This window comes from Leiobunum rupestre, chromosome 9 (genome assembly GCF_980474605.1).
Source record: "Leiobunum rupestre chromosome 9, qqLeiRupe1.1.hap1, whole genome shotgun sequence".
Taxonomy (NCBI): Eukaryota; Metazoa; Arthropoda; class Arachnida; order Opiliones; family Sclerosomatidae; genus Leiobunum; species Leiobunum rupestre.
In genome coordinates, this window is record NC_143392.1 from 28254810 (window position 1) to 28273419 (window position 18610).

Consider the following 18610-nt stretch of genomic DNA (forward strand, 5'->3'; position numbering starts at 1 on the left):
AAAAACAAGCATTAGACAATTTTCGTAGATTTCTTACAATCTCCTTTTTTTTTAATTTTGTAACACTTTCGGAAAAACAAAAACAAATTGTTTAAAAACCTTCATTTTTAACCGCCATACAAACATTACAATTTAGATAGGTTTCTTTTTAAATTAGTTGTGTAAAGGTTTTGGCCACCTACTACCAACTTGTTATTTTTCCATGACCTAATATCTCAGTGAAAAATTTACCTATTCCGACTAAACCAAATTCATTAAAGGTTTTAGAGTATGCTCTAAAACTTTTTTTTAACAGTTTTCGTCTGCGTTAAAAAAATTGAAACTTCAAAACCATGAAAAATGTCACAATTTTGCTGAAATTTACAAATAACAACGACCTTCCCCGATAGTGTAAAATTTCAAATTTCTAGGTAATAAGGTTTTTGAGCAAAATGCCTGGGAGATCAAATTGAAACGCACTGTATAAAGTAAAGGTACTATGACGTCACCCATGATTTTTCTTATAGAAAAAACCTTGCACCGAAAATGGAGGTCTTAGCCCAAGCTAAGGACTGCTACTACTCTATTCCCTTACCTTAAAAGTCATTTTCTTTTGAATCGTGTAAGGTAGAGGGAATTAATTTACCATATTCAAAGTATTAAATTCAATAAACGAGTTTCAATAACCACACCAACCACCTACCGGCTTTAAAAATAACTATTAGGATGGTATTTATCATAGGTCATCGAGGTCACGCTGAGGTATGACTTCAAAGTGCCATCCTCATCTACTTTTTCGTCTGTAACTGCGCGAAATCTGTTCCATTGCGCCGAATCCCATTCCACCGAAAAAACCGCACTTCTCCGGGTTTAGGATTCGGTTTTATCCGTTTCAGCATCTGTCAGAACAGCATGCAGTGTTACCTAACCTAACCTAACAGACTTAAAAATATATTAAAACGCTTCCATAAAAAATCAAAAGGAGTAGAAAGAAAAACTATTTTTTTTTGTGGTCGCTCAATTTTGAATATTGCGTCGGTCGATTAGAAAAATACAAAACTCGCCTTTGGGCTAATTTCATCAAAACCATTGGCGGAATTCGGTCGAATGGGAAGATACCACTGCGCGTATGTCAGATATTATTGAAACTCATTTATTCAATTTATTAATTAATGCGATTAAAGAATTTAGTGGTACAAGGGTTTATACTATGAATATTAAATTTTTTAAATGTTTAGTTTTAAATTGATTAAGAAAATATAGAAGATAAATAGCAACCGATTTATGGTCTCGGGTAATTTAGAGTATGTAACTTCCGGTAATAAAATTAAGCCTCTTCCATTGAAAAACATATTTTCTTTGAGCTTACTAAAAGAGTGTCGAATTTAAAATGTATTTATAAAAACTCACATTTGACGTGAGATACAGCCTTCTAAGTTAAAAATTGTTTCTAAGGTCTGTACTAAACTAGAAATACAAGTAGGAGCTCTCCTGTTCACTTATTCGAGTCACAAATTGGTCTATACATATACTTAAAAGGACGCACTAAGATTTCCTTTTCAAGGCTGAACGATTGTTGCCAAGCTATTTCTTGCCAATTTACCTTCGGGTAAGCAAACAATAAGTGTATTATTTTAACTCGATAGACCTTGAGCGTGCAATTTAGAGCTGATGTTTTCGTAGATTCTAGTCTAATACGACGGATATACGTTTCGTTAAAAAATTCCGCTGTTTTGATAAATTAATTTTTTTTAAAAACCAGCGTTCCAAAGTGATAAATGACAGGTGCCAATAATGTAGCAAATATATATTTTTAAATCACAAAAAAATTGTCATTAAAAACAATTCAGGTTTGGGCTATTTTAGTCAAATATACTAGCCGGGTTGCCAGATTATTTTAGGTATTTTATTTTTTTGCTATTTTTAAGGAAATAAAGATTTTTCTGAAAACGTATGAACCGTCTTTTAGATTTTTCTTTCTTAAAATAAATTTTCAGAAAAAAACGTTTAGTGTAAATTGGTGATTTTGGCTTATCTACGTCATTTTAAGGCAATAATTTCTAATTTTTTAAATTTAGGTAACACTGCTTAAAACAAAAATTTATTAATAAAATGATGTATTTCATGCCGTGGCGAATAAACCAGAGCTCGATTGGGCCCCTAACCTCAGCTTAAGATAGGGAACTGAACGCAATAAAAATATATTTTCACCTTGAACCCAAGATCTTGGTGTTCTTTGTGATTATTCAGTATATTTTAAGGAAATTAATTATAATAGCCTTATGGTTGGCCAAAGACACATTCTCCGTCTGTTAAAGGGGTTTTACTTCGAGTACTTCTGTTTCCCCTTTCCAAAAATACCTACAGACGTTTTGAAGCAATACTAATAGATAGTGTAAGGATGTTAGTGGTTATCTGTGGCAAGGTTATCCAGAACTTTCTCACTTTTTTAAAGTCCTCTGTATAGCTGTTAGTAGGGCCTATGACCTGTTACAGATTATAAAACTATAGCTTATTACAGGAATCCATATCTCTACTTGGAATGCTTATCCTGGCGTATCGCGTATGGTAAGATCACTCTGACGGCTTTGGCTCCGCCTACGAGATAAAAAAATCCCCTCTGCGCAAGCTCCCCTCTCACGTTGTTGTTAGTTAATTTAACATAGTGACGTCAAAAAAACAGTCAGCCACATCGTGACGAAAATCTGCCACGAAAAGCATTCCAAGTAAAGGTATGGATTCCAGCTTATTATAATTATAAAAAGCTTCAAACAATTTCTTAACGCTAACTGAAAGTTCAATGCTTTTAGTCTCCATAAAATATAAATAGATTTTATATAAACGGGTATTTGTAAATTTCAGGACGTATTAATCGGATAAGTAGAACCAGAGTTACGCGTAATTTTATCGATTTGGGCAGCCATTTTCCAAGATGGCGAAAATACATACATGGGAGAATGTGAAATAATCCACCAAAATCTAAAAAAATAAGCAACTTTCCTAACATTTTGGGCTCAAGTTCGTGGAACCATGCTGGCCTACTGTTAACCTGATAATTCCGTATGTAAAAATTCGTAAAATACCGTAAAAAGTTAAGTCTAGGTTATTGTTGCAAACAAGCGGCCGTAAATAAACTTAGCCATGGCCTTGAAACAATAACACCTTTAATTAAAATAACTAAACAAAGGAGGAATTTCCGCTGATAGGCGTAGATCAGGAAACTCTAATTATACGTATATTCAGGTGAACAATAGAAGTCTGTCTCCGGCATTTAGGTCTTCCGAGTTAAACCACTCACCTGACAGTAGATTATAACAACGGGAGAAGGTAAAGTGACGTTAACTAAATAGTTTTAAAAAAAGTGGTCGAAATTGGCACACGGGTCTAAGGTTTCCCCATTGTTTTAACGGGTCGAGGGTAATTAGATAGGAACCCAAGTTTATACTGGCCCATTTAATGGATAACCCAAACAAACTCGGTCTAAATAGGTCTCCATCATCTTTCCAACAAAAGTTGTTTTTGGCAAGAAACTATACCCACAATCTTGCGCAATCTCCTCTAACAGACAATTCTGAGAAATTGTTTTTCTATATATTTTAAAATTACATATGACAAGCTAAAAGGCTCAGACAGTTTAAGACTCTCTTACCAACTAGACGATTCACTAGAAGTTGAACAACCTTGCCAAACTCCGAATTTTTTTTAACTCAAAAAGCGTGTTCTTTGTTAAGTCATTGGCTTCGCCTTTTTAGTTCCGGGAATGATTAGCAAACGGCCTTGTAACCAACAAAGGCTTAATAAACTATAGAAAATCTATTATCGGAGAATCATAATAAAAATTACCTTACAATTTTGGTTAATTCGCAGAAAATATAGAAGAGGAATGTCAACAAAAGTTACAGATGCTATTCCTCTTTATATTTTCTATAGCTCGTTTAATCAAACTACAACTCATACCGGGAAACTGGTTTAAGCCTAGAGACGCGTTTAGCAGAGGGTGGGTTCCTAACTTCCTACTGAAAGGGCGAGTAGAACCAGGGCCACCGAGAGTGGGCCCGGGCCCCGAACAAGCAATTCTGGGCCCCAGAGATTGACATTGTTACTCGAAATAATTATATATTTTTAGGGAGCAACTTGATAAAAGATTTCCAAACCGGGCACCGGGCTCCAGTTTCCCCTCCCATCCGGCCCGAGAAAGACTCCTAGAGGAAAAGTTACGCTCAACCGAGGGGCTGATCACTCCGCGTAATCGGTGTACAGAGCCGTACCTTTGACTGTACTAATGGGATTACGCGTAGTCTTTGAAGTCCCTGCCTTTGGTAGTGCTAATCTAAGCGTAATCCGGTGTACAGACTTTCTAAGAGTGGTTAGCCCCTCGCGCTCAACAGTCTACAACTTGTAATTATACCATTATTATAGGTATATGTATTTTAATAAAGATGCCAAAAATTCTTCTACAAACAATCTTAAATTACAGGAATACTAGGGCTAGGTCGAATGAAAAACTACGTCCCCGATTTATGAGTCACCTGGCCCACTTATCAAATAAACGGTTTGGGGTTTTATAGACGCCAAAACTATTACGTTTTGTGCGCGAAAATTAAGGGGATATACTCAATATTAATTACATAATTAAATAATGAAACATACCTGACATTCTTTTACCGATAATTTCATGGAGAAACGCAATAACATAGATCTGTTGAAGCAGGAGCCGTCCGGCAAATTCAAACTTTCAACTCTGACCGCCGGCAATTTTGGCGAAAAATGTGGCCTAATTTTGACTTTCGACGTAGATTCTACTTCCATATTGTTCCGATTACAGTTTCTAATATCCGTTACGTTTACAGTTAACGGTGGCCTTGGTAATTTTGGCATATTTGCATTTTCCCGCTCCTTGAAATTTTCCAAAATATTCGTTGAATTTTCGTTCTCAGTCTTTGATTTTTTGCGTCTCCACCTATTGACTTTATATTTCGGCACTGGGCTATCCTCTGTTTTTACGTGGAAGCACGATATCATTTTTTCCTCTTTAAAATGAAAGCAAAACAAAATACTTCGCCCAAAAGCCGAAAAACGAGTCTAGCGAAAAACTTGACCTCACTGACTGAAGAAGCGAATAGCAGGAAACAAACGCTAAAACACCGACGTATAAATTTCGAACGCTGCTCTCGAGAGGTAGATAGCAGACGAACTCTACCGCTGCGCCCCTCTTCGTCGAATTCTGATTGGCAAAATCTATAATAGTTTTTGTTTTAAACTTTTTGCGGCAAAATGTACGATCTCTACGTACGCTTTGGAATGGCAAAAAAATATCATATCACAATAAATTGTAAAAATAAATATTTTCATGTGAAGTAACAAGTTTTTGTTCAACCTGGCTGCCAAAAAATGTCATCAACGCCTTAATATATTAATCAGAATTGGTTGTGGCTACACTCCTACAGGGTCGGATTAACACTATTGTGGGCCCCCCTGTGCAAAGTAGAATTTGGGGCCCCTAAAAAAATTAAGACCTTACTTTTTGACTCTATTAACGCCAATGTGGTTATAAACATATAAACTCAACTAATACTAGGAAAAAAGTCAACAAAATAATTTTTAAAAAGATTTTTATTTTTATAAAAAAATATTAATGTGGGGTAAATTGGAAAAGATGTATACCCTCAGATCATTTTCTGATATTATATTTGGAAGAACCCACGATTTTTTTTTTAATTTCAATAATTATAACTTCAAAAAACCATTGGAAATTAAGAAATAGTTGATTGGCACATTGTATACTTAAATTAAAGCTCATAATTCATCCTTTTCACTTTTTAAATCTCCCGTATCTTCCCCAAACTGTTCCAAAACGAACTTTTTAAAATCATCCACCTCTCTGCTCGCACCATCAAATTTAATAACTTTGGGCTTAGCTTTTTCATCTGTAGAGTCTATGTGAGATACAAAGTAGACAGTTGGGTATCCCTCTACTTTAAACTGCTCCGAAGGTATGTCATTAGCTGTCGCATCGATATTTGCCACAACCAAACGATCGGAGTGGGTCTGTGCAAACTGTTTAGCTAAACTTTTGTACTTGGGCTCTAATTTTTTGCAATGACCACACCAAGGGGCGTAGAATTCAATTAACACACTCTTTCTTCCCCCCTCACCAAATTTACCCTCCAGCACAATGTCGTTAAAAGTGGACCCTACAACTTTAACTAAAGAACCACTGTTTTTGTCTTTCTTTGGAATTGGTTGGGATTTTATTTTAGGTTTGATTCCACCTGAAAAATAATCGAAATATGAGTGTACGCTAATAAATTGGACTTTGTTTCGCATCTCTTCACCTTTAAGAGCTTTTCTAACAAATGAGCGTAAAACATCAGCATCAAAGTCATCCGTTGATGGCATTGCAAATCGAATCGACAGTGCAGTAAACAGACCAACATTAACATCTTCCCCACTATCGTCCAAGCCCAGATCAATCAAATCCTGGGAAAATTCATCCTCTTTCGCAATGCAGAAAGTTACAGCTCTTGTAGAATCTCCAGAACTTGTGTATTCTTTAGCTACTTTAAGTACTTGTTCTCTGATAAGTTGAGTTTCTATAGAGAAAAAAAAGTGTAAAACTAAGAAAAATATCACATATAACTATTAAAAGTCAGATAATACTTACGTATTCTATTTTCAAAGCCAAAATCTACATCGTAGTATACAACCACCAAAGGATAACGAGTGCTATAAAGGGCTGCATTTGAATTTGTTCTGTGTCCAACTAGTGGAAGGCGATATTTATCAAAGAAATTCACCATATCATGATAAACTGCATCATCCTGTGGAAAAAATATTAAAGATTATTCCTCTAAATTCCAAAAATGTTTTTGGGGTAACAAAGATTCTCAGTTAAAATCACAGGCTCTCTCCACATAGGCAAAGGGAGAATATAATAATATCCAAAGCACCACCGCCTAAGTCATCAAGCGACTTTTAAAGTCCTTATTTCAGGTGGCTGGGTTACAATGCATATGAGGGGGGGGGGGGGAATTAAGCTCTTCATGCCATGCAAACCAACAGCTCCCTACACTCAACCAGTACAGAATCACAAAAAAAAACCCTTTAGTTGTGGTTTATAGTCTCTGTTAATCTGAATACATTCTCGTTAGCGCACAAAATGACTTACCTCAGGTTTATAAAGTTGTCTTTTTGGCTCATATTTGGAACGTAGAAATTCAGGTTGATACAGAGCTATGTTTCCAGCTTCTGTTTTGGATATAGCCAATACTTTGGGGCAGAGAATGTGGTAAAATAAATATTCGCCTCTTTGCGTATTTGCAGCATTTATATATTCTTCATAAAGCTTGTCTTCTGTGTTGAAAAAGCCTATCACAACCACTTTGTCTTCTTTTCCGGCCGTGATTTTTTCAAAATGTGCTACATTCTCAATCAACTTGCTAGGAGGTTTAGCCTGCTCTTTCAAATAATTTACAATACCCCTTTCTTCCCTAGGACCTTGATAGCGTAAATGGCTTCCTTTCCGGAAAATAAATAAGGTGGGATAGCCCTTAACTTCATATTTATCAGCTAATTCTCTGTTCTCTGTAGCATCAACTTTCGCAATTTTTATATCGCTAGCTAATAAAGTGGAAGCTGCTCTTTCTAATTCTGGTTCCAAACGCTTGCAGTGCCCACACCAAGGAGCGTAAAACTCTACCAAAGCTAAAGCTTGCTTATTGACCCAATCTGTGAAGTTATCTTGCGTAAGACTAACAACGTCACTGGGAGGTGGTTGGTAATTAGGATCAGCTTCCTTTTTCATATATTCCACAATTCCAGAGGCACTTCTTGGGCCGTCATACTCTTTTTTTTCACCATTTTTAAACAGGAAAATTGTGGGGAAACCTTGCACTTCGAATCTCTTAGCTAGCCCTTCATGAATTGTAGCATCAATTTTGGCTAGAGGTATTGGAGGGTCTTCGTTTTTAAGTGTTTGAGCGGCAGATGCATAATCAGGAGCCAGAGATTTACAATGACCACACCAAGGTGCGTAGAACTCTACTAGTATAATTTTATTTGCTTTGATAACACTATCAAAATTCTGTTCAGTTAAAACCATCACATCTTCATCCTCTGACACATGGTATCCTTCAACAACTGGTATTTCTAAATAAGTACAATCAGTTTTTAAATTTAAAACATTGAAGTGAAATACTTCAAATTATAGAATTACCCTCTCCATTAAACTCTTCGCAATGACAAAAAGTTAAGTAATATATTAAAAATAAATAAAAACACCGAAACCCCAACATTTTCGCCAAAAATAAAAGCGTTCTTCGATTCTTCTGACTAACGCTATGATGCTAAGTTTGCTGACTGTCAAGACTCAAGAAATGTCAAAAACGCGTTAGCTTTTGATTCGCTATTCGCCGGTCACGAAAACCACAATAAATTTCGCCATCTATTGCCCAAAAAGGAAACGGTTTTCATTAGCAGAGAAGCCAATTTAATTTTAGCACCTGCCATCTATCGAGATTATCGTATGATTTAGCCTCAAAAAATAAAGTGTACGCCTGCACGTCTCTAACCACAAGAAGTCGATGGCGAACACAGTTTATGATGAACTTCTGCTGTAAGTTAAAAATTTATTTTAATTTACATTAGCGCAAGTGCTTTTTCTCCTTTTAATGAATCATGTTAGAGTTTCATTGAGTTAAAAATGTATAAAATATAACGTAAAATTTAATTAGAACAGGAGTAGCTGTACTTGCCAGACATTTCAATAACACAATTTAATTATAAGGTAATATTTTTCCTTATATTTGTAAAGACATATTACATCAGAGAGGTTCATTGTGGAACCAACTCAAGTTCAGAATGAGTTCCTAGTAATTGACAGAGTATCCCAAGAAATTAAATTGCAAGGTAAACCATTCATTGCAAATGATTTTATAGAAGTTTGATACCAAAATTCCCAACTATTGCGTAATTACATTACAGACAAACTAGGGCATCTTGCTGAAAATGCCATAACTAAACCCATATGTGGAATACTAGGAATTATTCGTCTCTTAGCTGGTAATTTAAGTTAATGGAGGGTTACTTCACAAGTAACTAATAATCTGGTCATAATTTAAGGACCTTATTTGATCGTAATCACCAAAAGAAGCAAAGTTGGAGAAATAAATGGTCACGTAATATGGAGGATAGAAGACACGGATATCATATCTTATTCACGAGCACTTTTACATTTAACCGATCAGCAGGTATTAATGAAAAAAATTATTATTAGTTTTTAAGAAAATTAGGTACTTGATTACCTGGTTCTCAAATCAATCCTAATTTTGTCTGATCAAAGCCATTGAGTTCTGCATCAGGTCCTCAAATTAACCATCTAGTCGCTATGATATATGCTTATTTAGTTTAAAAAAAGTTGTATTTCAAAGTATCTTTTAATGAAATTTTAGGTTCAATTCAATAAGCAGTACGTTTCTATGATTCAAACTGTGCTTCAAACGCCTTATTTCTACTACTCTACATCTTACGATTTGAGCCACACTCTACAGAGGCTAAATAACACTAGTCCAGATTTCTTAGAACTGCCCTTTAGTGACCGGGTAATTTATAACTGAGAAAATGTACAGAAAAACTGCATTTACTTACTGAATACTTGTTTACGCAGGCTGATAGCAGGTTTATTTGGAACCATCACTTGCTTAAGGAACTCAAAGCTCAGTCGGAGCTTGTTCGATACTGTTTACCAGTAATTCATGGTTGCATCATTTACAAGCAATGTAATATAAATCAAAAAATCTTTACTTGGATCTTATTATCACGGAGGAGTTGTTTTCGTGCTGGAACACGTTATTTTATGAGGGGAGTTGATCCACTAGGAGAAGTTGCTAATTTTGTTGAAACTGAACAGATTATAGAGTTTGATGGGGCAAGGAGCTCTTTTGTTCAGGTATATTGTTATTGGAAACGTATGAATTATGGAAATTTAATTAAAATGCTTTAAAATTTCAGACCAGAGGGTCTATTCCATTATTTTGGAACCAGTATCCGAATATCAAATATAAACCCAAACCGAAAATGAGTGAAAGTCAACCACAAGTAATTATTTGGCTAAACTAGATAATAAGATTTTGTTAGTTCAATTTTTGGCTATTTTCAGCTCAATGGATTTCAACGCCATTTTGACACTCAGCTAGTTACATACGGCCCCCAAATTTTAATTAATCTGGTAAGATATTTACTTTTAATTATTGCTACGATATTTTTGTGCATTAATAGAATGTTTAGATTGATCATAAAGGATCAGAAGATGTTCTGGAAAAAGCTTTTGCGGAACATTCTAAATTAGCTAACAATTCTGATATAAGGTAATTATATTTTTATTATCTATGTTATAAGACTTTTTTCTAATAAACCCTGTATTTCAGTTATGTTTCGTTTGACTTTCACCATGAATGTGGCAAAATGCGATGGGACAGGCTCTCTATTTTGATGGATAGAATAGCGGATTCCCTAGATAAGATGGAGTAAGATATAATTTTAGTTTAAATTAAAAATGGTTTTGAATAAACTTTTTTTTTAAAAGGTATTTCTTAATGATGCGAGATGGGACTGTAACAATGCTACAAGAGGGTGTTTTCCGGACAAATTGCATCGATTGTCTGGACAGAACTAACGTAGTTCAGAGCATGCTCGCCAGAAAAAGCCTCCAAAAGCAATTAACGGTATGTATATGATTAACTTTAGGGTCTAGAAGTAAAAATACTAAATTTTTATTGATTTTTACAGTATTTAGGCATTTTAAAACCCAATCAAAATGTAGAAGACCAAATCTACTTTGAGGAAATTTACAAAAATGGTAATTTTAATTTTATTTACCTACCAACTATTAGATGTTTTACAATTAACGTAAAAAATTTCAATTAAGCCTGGGCAGATAATGCAGACATTTGCAGTATTCAGTATGCGGGTACAGGGGCTTTAAAAACTGATTTTACAAGGTAATTTCTTCTACTTTTAATACTATTTAAAACGTAATACATAATAAATTTAACAGGACTGGAACAAGGACCAAATTTGGGTTAATGAAAGATGGACTGAACTCCATGATTCGTTATTATAAAAACAACTTTGCCGACGGAACGCGACAAGATGCTATAAATTTATTTTTGGGAAATTACGAGATTCAAGAAAATGAAGGGACCCAACTTCCCTGCCCATTAGCAGAGAAACAAGACTGGAAGTCTTTAGCCGTCCCCGTAATTTTATTAACCGCAATTTCAATGTGTTTCCTGTCTATAATTATGGCAACTGGTATGTATACGGCTGATTTATTACAAACAGGGGTGTGCGAGTCCTGTTTTTTAGGTTTAGAGTCTAATCCTGAGTTTTGAAGACACGCGAGTCCAATTTTCCAATACTCATTCGAGTCTTAGAGTCCATAAGAAATGGATTTTAACTCTTTCAAGGCCAATTAAGAGTCCTAATTTTTTAATAGAGTCCTATTAGAGCCCAAAATTTTATCCATTTAAAATCATAAAAAAATATTTTAACTAATTATTCATTATGTACTTAACTAATTATTAAATTTATATGACTAATTTGAAATTTCCAATTGGTATTAAAAAAATTTCAAAAACTAAATTTTATTACCACTTTTATCAGAGATTTATTGCTTTGTGATAAATATTAACTACTAAATAAAAATTTGTGGAATATTTGGAAGCAAAGCAAAAAAATAATCGACGGGAAATAATGGACTGGTCGGGTATTGTTAATTTTATTTATAAACTCTTCCACTTCTAGTTCTGATTTTGTAATTGTTACTGTTCTTGCCCCATTTTGTATTGTATTACATTGTGTTTTGTACCATTTCACCTGTAAAAGATTGGAAGCCTGCATATAAGCCTATTACGGCTTTGTGATAATAAATAAATAAATAGTAATTTTTAAGCCTTGACAAAGGACCCGGATACCCGATAGAGTAGTAGAAAAACGATTTTCGAGTCTTGAGTACCCGATTTAGACTCGGGACAGAGTACTCGCACAGCCCTAATTACAAATATTAAACTCTTTAATTAATTCAATATTTTCAGATACCTTAATCTACACTTTCTTTTGGGCTTTAATGATCGCAACAGTCTGGGCCTACATTTACATCCATGGCAAAGAATTTGTAAATTTCCCCAAGTTAAAAATGGACTGATGCCAGGAGTTGATAGAATCAAATTCCATCCCTCGGAAAAGTAAAATTAAATCTGAACCTATTCTTCCTATCTATAACAATAAACAGCACCGTGGTAGATTATGGGTTGTTTAAACAAAATCAAGTGATATTCATCAATCCGGTTTCTATCCCTTTTTCTTCAATATTTGCATTATATAATTATTTGCTTATTTTCCTAAATAATAATGGGCCAATATTTTTCTTACCAAGTTAAAATTTTAAAAAATTGGCTTAATTTTTTAGCCTGGCACGAGATTTCAGATTAGCTTGTCTTTCAAAAGAGAAAATCTAAAAAGTAAACTAAATATTGTTGACCTCATTCATTGTTAAAAATAGGTCTTTTTGAAAACTCTTGCCAAAGCTTTTATTATAGAAAAGACTTATTTTAGATTGAACTTTTTCTTAAGGGTCCAATTTCCTTTAAATCTAGATCTAATTTAATCACTTATTGAATTCATGTAAATAAGAATTGTTCTTGTAGATTCTACACCCATTTAATTGTTAATAAATTTATAAGGTAAGAAAATCCAAAATACTGTATATAAATAAGACAGCTCCGATAGTATTTATTTTTTACAGTAACTGTACATTTACATATCATGGAGAAATTAACAGGGATTGTCAACTAGCTTTTTGTTACCAACCTTTAGTAAAGTTAGTCGACAAACCTTATTTGTGAGTTACAGGGATATAAACTAACTTAAAAAAATCCATGTAAAATTTATACAAAACAGTTGCTTGGGTTAGAAAGTGTGGTGTTTAATTCAACCTATGACCACGACCCCAATCATGACCTCTACGGTTATTTGCTGGAGGTGGAGGCTGTCTAAATGCTGGTGCCTGTCCAACACCCCCTGCTCCGCCTTGGCGACTTGGAAAATATTGATAGCTGCGTAATGAATGTGCATTTTTTAAAAAGGGTTAAAAATAATTAAACCCAAACACTGCCTTACATGATATCCGGAGTATTTATAAGACGACGACCACCATAATCTTGCGGGTACTTGTACGTTAAGAAATAATATAGATGTCCCACCAAAATTCCCACAATTTCATAAAGTCCACTTCAAAATTTAATATAAAAATATTAGGCATTTAAATAATTTAGATTGGAAATAAAATCCTAATTACCCTCCGCTCAAAATCATGTTGAAACCCATCAAAACCCAAGGCAAGTACATCGCCTGTGAAAAATTTGTAACATGAGCAACTCTCTCACAGGTTGGTATTTTAGGGGGTAACATTTGTATTTACCTTAAATCTTGTTCCAAACCAAAATGTAACTTCGGTATCTTTGTTAAGTTGACACCAAACGTATAATACGCTTAAAACCATGGGGTCCATCAATAACTACACAGTTTAAAGTTTTGTTTGTTAATTTGAGTATTAAGTAAAATGTGTAGAAGGGGGAACTCTTACCATTATATTACTAAACAAGGCAATAAGCTTAAGGGAAATTGACTTAAGGAAGCAAATATATTAATAAAGGGATTAATCTGGTTTAAATTATTGAATTTCTTAAGGATACAACAATGCTTATCCAATTGAAAAGAAGCATGAAGAAATAATCACCAGGACGAGTTGCATATTCACCTAAATTGAAATTTTAAAATTAGTTATTGCTTGAAACATATTCTCGTTAGAAAATTCATATTTACCAGTTTCTAATCGTATGGAATAATTATATAAGAAATATAAATTTAGTAAATAATGAAAGCCTGTACTAGGACTTATTGGGTAGTAAAACAATGCCGTAATTGGCCTCCATATCTAAAAGAAAGTAAATAAAATAAGCAATTGAGGTCTGAAGTTGATATTTATGGCAGATATACATTATACCTGAAAGTTTTTAACAAAGTGTTCGTATGTTAAAATGAGATAATACGGATTGATTAAACCTATTCTTCCTAACAGTGCAAAACCAACGGAAAGACCAAACCAGTATCGTGTACATGTTGGTAAGCTTTTGAACCAAGTTTGTATCTCACTCATTCTTGATTAAAAACTCCCTTTAAAATAAAAATTTCCATTATCCAAGGCCCAATTATACTCGTGCTAATAAAGTCAATAATTGTATAGTACCTTTGTAAAAAGTAGAAAGGGTAATTTTTTAATTAACAAAAAACTTTTAAATTGTGAATTAGACGACTGAAAGATTCCGTAAACAACCTAAATTATACATAAACTTAAATTTGTATTTTGTATCATCGCAACTTCATTGAATTTGGTCTCGAAACAATTCATACGTGGTTTGTTCACGAATCGCGAGCGGACGCAACGACACGCTAACTGATTGGTTGAACCGTTGAAAGGTTGCGTAAGAGACTAATGATGAAAATGAACGGAGGGTTTGGGAATAATCTTTACACTCTCTGGTTTGGGACTTTATCATCAATTATTATTTTATGGTGGAATATTTGCGACTGAAACGAATTTAGTTGGCGCAACACGCTCTTCCGAGCCTTCGAGGTAGCGACAATGATCTAGCGTATGGCACATAGACAAAATGCCTTCCAGTTTTTAAGCCAGTTTCAATAACTCATGTTCATTTACTTCTGATAATAAAAATTCATTAATTATATTTCTTAATCTTGCGAAAACTACATTCTTTTCTGAAACAGCTATCGCCATCTATGATTGTTAATACGTATTTAGTTTGGTCCAGCATCTTTTTTATATTTATTTCCGTGTTCGCGAGCCCTACCTTATCGAAAACCTTTTTCAGTTATATTGATAATATTGTTCTCTGGTTGAAATTTATTTCGGAGAATTGATGGCGGTATAGAAATTTTTATCCTATGTATGAACAAAGATAATTTAAACTCATACCCTAGATTCGAATACTGAGAGCTTTCTCATTGACGGTTTTGTTACGAAGCGTTTACCCTTTTCCGGCACGTGACCTCAGAAAAATCGGGCTCCATCGGTTGCGGCACGGCCAACTTCGATCACGCGCTGCCGCGCTATATAGCGCGTAATCGAAGTTGGCCGTGGTTGCGGTAAGGCCCAACCATGGAGCGAATTTTTTCTGAGTTCCGTCGGCAAGTGGGTAAACGCTATCGGCAACGCGCGAGAGAGTGATTTCGAATCTAGGGTACGAGTTTAAATTATCTTTGGTAAGAGCCTGCGTTACGTGAAAGGAGTTTGATTTCGAATCTAGGGTACGTAGTTATATTATCTTTGATATTTACAAGTGCTAAAAAAAGCCTAAAATGGTCAAAAGTTGCGCGTTTTTGCATTTGATAAATTAGGCACAAACGTATATTTTCATAGGTAGGAGTAGTTTTAAATATTTTATATAAATTATATTATTATTTATACGCTTTGTCGGTTTCAAACGAAAATGACACGCAGCGCCTCTCGTGGTGAGATCACGAATAAACTTGGTTAAAAGTTTTTACCCGCCCCCATTGATATTAATGTAAAGTTGGCAAAGTAAAAAGGCATATTAATCAAATACGTCCAGGTAACAAGTTGTACCAAAATAATTTTGCAAGTCAAAAACAACATTCAAAAACAAGTCGTCGAAGCACATCTTCTATGTGCTAAATTTCCGCGAAAATTAAACCTCGGGCCTGGAAAATCGAATGGTACTTAGGTCATTCGTCAACTTAATTGTCCGAGAAGCAAACACAATGTAATAAAAAGTTAATGAAGCGAGCAATATGTGAGAACTATTGGTCTTAGAAATATTCAAATCGTAATAAACGTGAACAAAAATGAGATTTTGAGGGAATAATAGTGAAGTGTAGTAACAGGCGGATGCAGAGATTATCTGATCTTTCTTCCAGGCTGCAGCTGCTACCCCTACGTTGTCTCCACTCAAGTCGGGAGTTTTACGGACAGAAAATAATCCCCTCATTCCAGTACACGCGGTTTTCGAACCTTGAATTGCAAAATAATTTCATTCCGGGTTGAAACGCGAAAGAACGTCCGTCAGGATTGGCTCCGATTGTCTGGCGACATCAAACGATTTGCTTCCGAATTGTACACGTACGTTAGGCTATTAGAGGAATCAATAAAATCGAATTTTACAATGCGTGTATGATTAGAATGTTGAGGTGGACAGTGACTTCTTAGAATTCTTGGCTTTTTTGCGGTGCGTGTATCAATCCTTTCCAATGACCCAAATTAAACTAATTTTAAACTGAAATTTTTCGCAACTATGGAGGATTAATCGAGCTTCAAGATTTTCGTTATGAATCTCGTTACGCTTCAAAAACCCAACGTAATAATCTCCTTTGAAGATAACTCGACTAGTTCTTATTTTGTATTAATATGTAATACAACGACCAAAAATAACAGCACAGTTAAGATATTAAAAATAAACTTTATTGAACTGTATAACTTAAATCATGAAACGTAACGGAATAACTGGCGTTGGTTTAATATTCGTCGTTTTCATCTTCTTCTCCTTCGTCATCCAAACAGTCGTTGCCCACTTCCTCGTAATCCTTCTCCAAAGCGGCCAGATCTTCGCGGGCTTCTGAGAATTCGCCTTCCTCCATCCCTTCACCCACGTACCAATGCACGAAGGCTCGCTTCGAATACATCAGGTCGAATTTGTGATTGAGGCTGGCGAACGCCTCCGCGATAGAAGTGGTGTTGGCCAACATGCAAGCGGCCCTCTTCACCTCGGCCGTGTTACCTCCCGGAATCACGATAGGGGGCTGGTAGTTGATTCCCACCTGGACATAATAGTTGTTAACGCAAAACTAAGTAAGAATGTATGTTTACCAACACACTAGCGTACCTTGAAGCCAGTAGGACACCAATCGACGAATTGAATAGATCGGTTAGTCTTGATCTGGGTGATGGCGTTGTTCACGTCTTTGGGCACGACGTCGCCACGGTAAAGGAGACAGCAGGCCATATATTTTCCTCTTCGCGGATCGCATTGCACCATTTGGTTATTAGGATCGAAACAGGCGCGGGTAATATCCATGACGGAAGATTGTTCGTGGTATGCTTTATCACGCGAGATGATCGGAGCGTAAGTCACGAGCGGGAAATGGATGCGTGGATAAGGGACCAAGTTGGTTTGGAATTCGGAGAGGTCCACGTTAAGAGCACCGTCAAATCTCAGAGACGCCGTGATGGACGACATCACTTGGGCAACGAGTTGATTTAGACTCGTGTAGTCCGGTCTCTCAATCTGCAGGTTCCTGGTGCAAATGTCGAAGATGGCTTGATTATCGACGATGAAGGTACAGCTTGAATGTTCCAGAGTCGTGTGCGTTGTTAAGATTGAGTTGTACGGCTCGACTACCGCCGTTGATACCTGAAAAAGGATCGGTTACGATTATTGATTAATACAGTAATTTTGGTGCTGGTTAATGTTTACCTTCGGAGAAGGGTAAATGGCGAATTCCAATTTCCCCACTTTGCCGTACTCCACGGATAACCTCTCCATGAGCAAGGACGCGAACCCGGAACCAGTACCACCACCGAAACTTCGAAATATCAGAAACCCTTGTAAGCTGTCGCACGACTCCGCGAGTTTCCGAGCCTTATCCGAAACCAGATCGGAGTACTCTTTCCCAACGGTGTAGTGTCCTCTGGCGTAGTTGTTAGCGGCATCCTCTTTACCCGTGATGAGTTGCTCCGGGTGATAAAGTTTACCATAGGGCCCAGTACGTACTTGGTCTACGACGGTCGGTTCCAAGTCCACCAACAAGGCCCGTGGGACGAATTTCCTAGAACTGCTCTCGCTGAAGAACGTGGTTGGCCAGTCCTGGTCTTTCGTCGCGGAACGATTTTCCATCAGGGTGCCGTCTTTGTTGATGCCGTGTTCCAAACAGTACAGCTCCCAGCAAGAGTTTCCCAATTGTACTCCCGCTTGTCCGACGTGAATACTTATACATTCTCTCATGATTGCTTAGTTGAAACTGCGACTCGATGATTACGTATAACGCTTACTTTGACTCTAAGGAAATATATTAAGAGTCAAATCTTATATACTGTTGTATAAAAAACCTAAAATGCGTAAAATGTACGTTTTATCATTTATTATTTACTTATGTTTTTTCGCGTTAAAATAAAACAATTGACGGTCTAAAAATGTAACATATCTGAGCGGGAAACGTAAAATAAAGGCTACGGTATCAAAGTCGGTAGAAAGTTGGCATAAGTCGATAATATAAGTTTATAAAATATGTCTATTATACTATTTCACAAGGATGATACACGCAAATGTTTTAACAATAGCCAGCGTTGCCAGACGTACGATAATTATCGCACAGTGCGATAATTTAATCAAAATTTTTAGGGCGTACCATAATTTTCATGGCGTACGATATCGTACCATTATTTCGATAATTCTGCCTCAACGTACTATAATGTACGATAATCTTTAGATTTTTTTTTAAAACCTACGAACGATTTATATTTTATTATTCATTTATATAA

At 35.6% G+C, this 18610-nt stretch overlaps 5 protein-coding genes across 8 annotated transcripts in view; 1 reads left to right on the forward strand and 4 right to left on the reverse strand.

The window, feature by feature from the left end:
* Positions 1–5161, reverse strand: part of LOC149927064 (uncharacterized) — a 173772-nt gene extending 168611 nt beyond the window's left edge. For both annotated transcript variants that reach the window (XM_090159356.1, XM_090159355.1), the window contains exon 1: positions 4630–5161. In XM_090159356.1, coding sequence (XP_090015482.1) covers positions 4630–5001 — 372 coding nt within the window. In that variant the 5' untranslated portion in view covers positions 5002–5161. The remainder of the gene's footprint in view (positions 1–4629) is intronic.
* Positions 5162–5574: 413 nt separating this feature from the next.
* On the reverse strand, positions 5575–8319 carry LOC149927066 (protein disulfide-isomerase A4-like). Its single transcript, XM_090158650.1, has 5 exons — positions 8195–8319; positions 7148–8127; positions 6644–6800; positions 6315–6572; positions 5575–6251 (listed from the first exon to the last, which is right to left on the reverse strand). The coding sequence occupies exons 1-5, from the start codon at positions 8271–8273 to the stop codon at positions 5776–5778; spliced, it is 1950 nt and encodes a 649-aa protein (XP_090014776.1). The 5' UTR covers positions 8274–8319; the 3' UTR covers positions 5575–5775.
* Positions 8320–8465: 146 nt separating this feature from the next.
* Sac1 (phosphatidylinositol-3-phosphatase SAC1) lies at positions 8466–13867 on the forward strand. Of its 2 annotated transcripts, XM_090158097.1 has the most exons (16): positions 8466–8593; positions 8792–8886; positions 8962–9039; positions 9100–9227; positions 9429–9578; positions 9644–9925; positions 9988–10074; positions 10136–10204; positions 10264–10343; positions 10404–10502; positions 10562–10700; positions 10765–10834; positions 10904–10976; positions 11033–11289; positions 12072–12221; positions 13726–13867. In XM_090158097.1, the coding sequence occupies exons 1-15, from the start codon at positions 8562–8564 to the stop codon at positions 12179–12181; spliced, it is 1749 nt and encodes a 582-aa protein (XP_090014223.1). In that variant the 5' UTR covers positions 8466–8561; the 3' UTR covers positions 12182–12221; positions 13726–13867. The 2 variants fall into 2 exon arrangements, with proteins under 2 accessions (XP_090014223.1, XP_090014222.1); XM_090158096.1 differs by lacking the exon at positions 13726–13867 and having other exon boundaries at positions 12072–12633.
* On the reverse strand, positions 12736–14574 carry Der-1 (derlin 1). Of its 2 annotated transcripts, XM_090158099.1 has the most exons (10): positions 14449–14574; positions 14285–14371; positions 14042–14211; positions 13861–13972; positions 13731–13795; positions 13622–13648; positions 13457–13552; positions 13334–13386; positions 13156–13266; positions 12736–13091 (listed from the first exon to the last, which is right to left on the reverse strand). In XM_090158099.1, exons 3-10 carry the CDS (start codon positions 14192–14194, stop codon positions 12962–12964), a joined length of 747 nt encoding a protein of 248 aa, XP_090014225.1. In that variant the 5' UTR covers positions 14195–14211; positions 14285–14371; positions 14449–14574; the 3' UTR covers positions 12736–12961. The 2 variants fall into 2 exon arrangements, with proteins under 2 accessions (XP_090014225.1, XP_090014224.1); XM_090158098.1 differs by having other exon boundaries at positions 14285–14555.
* A 1977-nt stretch (positions 14575–16551) lies between these two features.
* On the reverse strand, positions 16552–18127 carry LOC149927069 (tubulin alpha-1 chain-like). Its single transcript, XM_090158045.1, has 3 exons — positions 17547–18127; positions 16956–17483; positions 16552–16890 (listed from the first exon to the last, which is right to left on the reverse strand). Exons 1-3 carry the CDS (start codon positions 18072–18074, stop codon positions 16588–16590), a joined length of 1359 nt encoding a protein of 452 aa, XP_090014171.1. The 5' UTR covers positions 18075–18127; the 3' UTR covers positions 16552–16587.
* Positions 18128–18610: the final 483 nt, after the last annotated feature.

What these genes read in the sequence shown, in the direction of transcription:
- LOC149927066 (XM_090158650.1), bottom strand. Translation starts at nt 8,273, where the DNA reads ATGTTGGGGTTTCGGTGTTTTTATTTATTTTTAATATATTACTTAACT. An exon ending in CGAAGAGTTTAATGGAGAGG is followed by an intron (nt 8,128 to 8,194) that starts GTAATTCTATAA and finishes GTACTTATTTAG; the next exon opens with AAATACCAGTTGTTGAAGGA. An exon ending in GACAACTTTATAAACCTGAG is followed by an intron (nt 6,801 to 7,147) that starts GTAAGTCATTTT and finishes TTTTTTCCACAG; the next exon opens with GATGATGCAGTTTATCATGA.
- Sac1 (XM_090158097.1), top strand. Translation starts at nt 8,562, where the DNA reads ATGGCGAACACAGTTTATGATGAACTTCTGCT. An exon ending in CCAAGAAATTAAATTGCAAG is followed by an intron (nt 8,887 to 8,961) that starts GTAAACCATTCA and finishes ATTACATTACAG; the next exon opens with ACAAACTAGGGCATCTTGCT. An exon ending in CAAGGAGCTCTTTTGTTCAG is followed by an intron (nt 9,926 to 9,987) that starts GTATATTGTTAT and finishes TTAAAATTTCAG; the next exon opens with ACCAGAGGGTCTATTCCATT.
- Der-1 (XM_090158099.1), bottom strand. Translation starts at nt 14,194, where the DNA reads ATGAGTGAGATACAAACTTGGTTCAAAAGCTTACCAACATGTACACGA. An exon ending in ACTTTGTTAAAAACTTTCAG is followed by an intron (nt 13,973 to 14,041) that starts GTATAATGTATA and finishes ACTTTCTTTTAG; the next exon opens with ATATGGAGGCCAATTACGGC. An exon ending in AACATGATTTTGAGCGGAGG is followed by an intron (nt 13,267 to 13,333) that starts GTAATTAGGATT and finishes TAAATTTTGAAG; the next exon opens with TGGACTTTATGAAATTGTGG.
- LOC149927069 (XM_090158045.1), bottom strand. Translation starts at nt 18,074, where the DNA reads ATGAGAGAATGTATAAGTATTCACGTCGGACAAGCGGGAGTACAATTG. An exon ending in CCATTTACCCTTCTCCGAAG is followed by an intron (nt 17,484 to 17,546) that starts GTAAACATTAAC and finishes ATCCTTTTTCAG; the next exon opens with GTATCAACGGCGGTAGTCGA. An exon ending in GGTGTCCTACTGGCTTCAAG is followed by an intron (nt 16,891 to 16,955) that starts GTACGCTAGTGT and finishes TATTATGTCCAG; the next exon opens with GTGGGAATCAACTACCAGCC.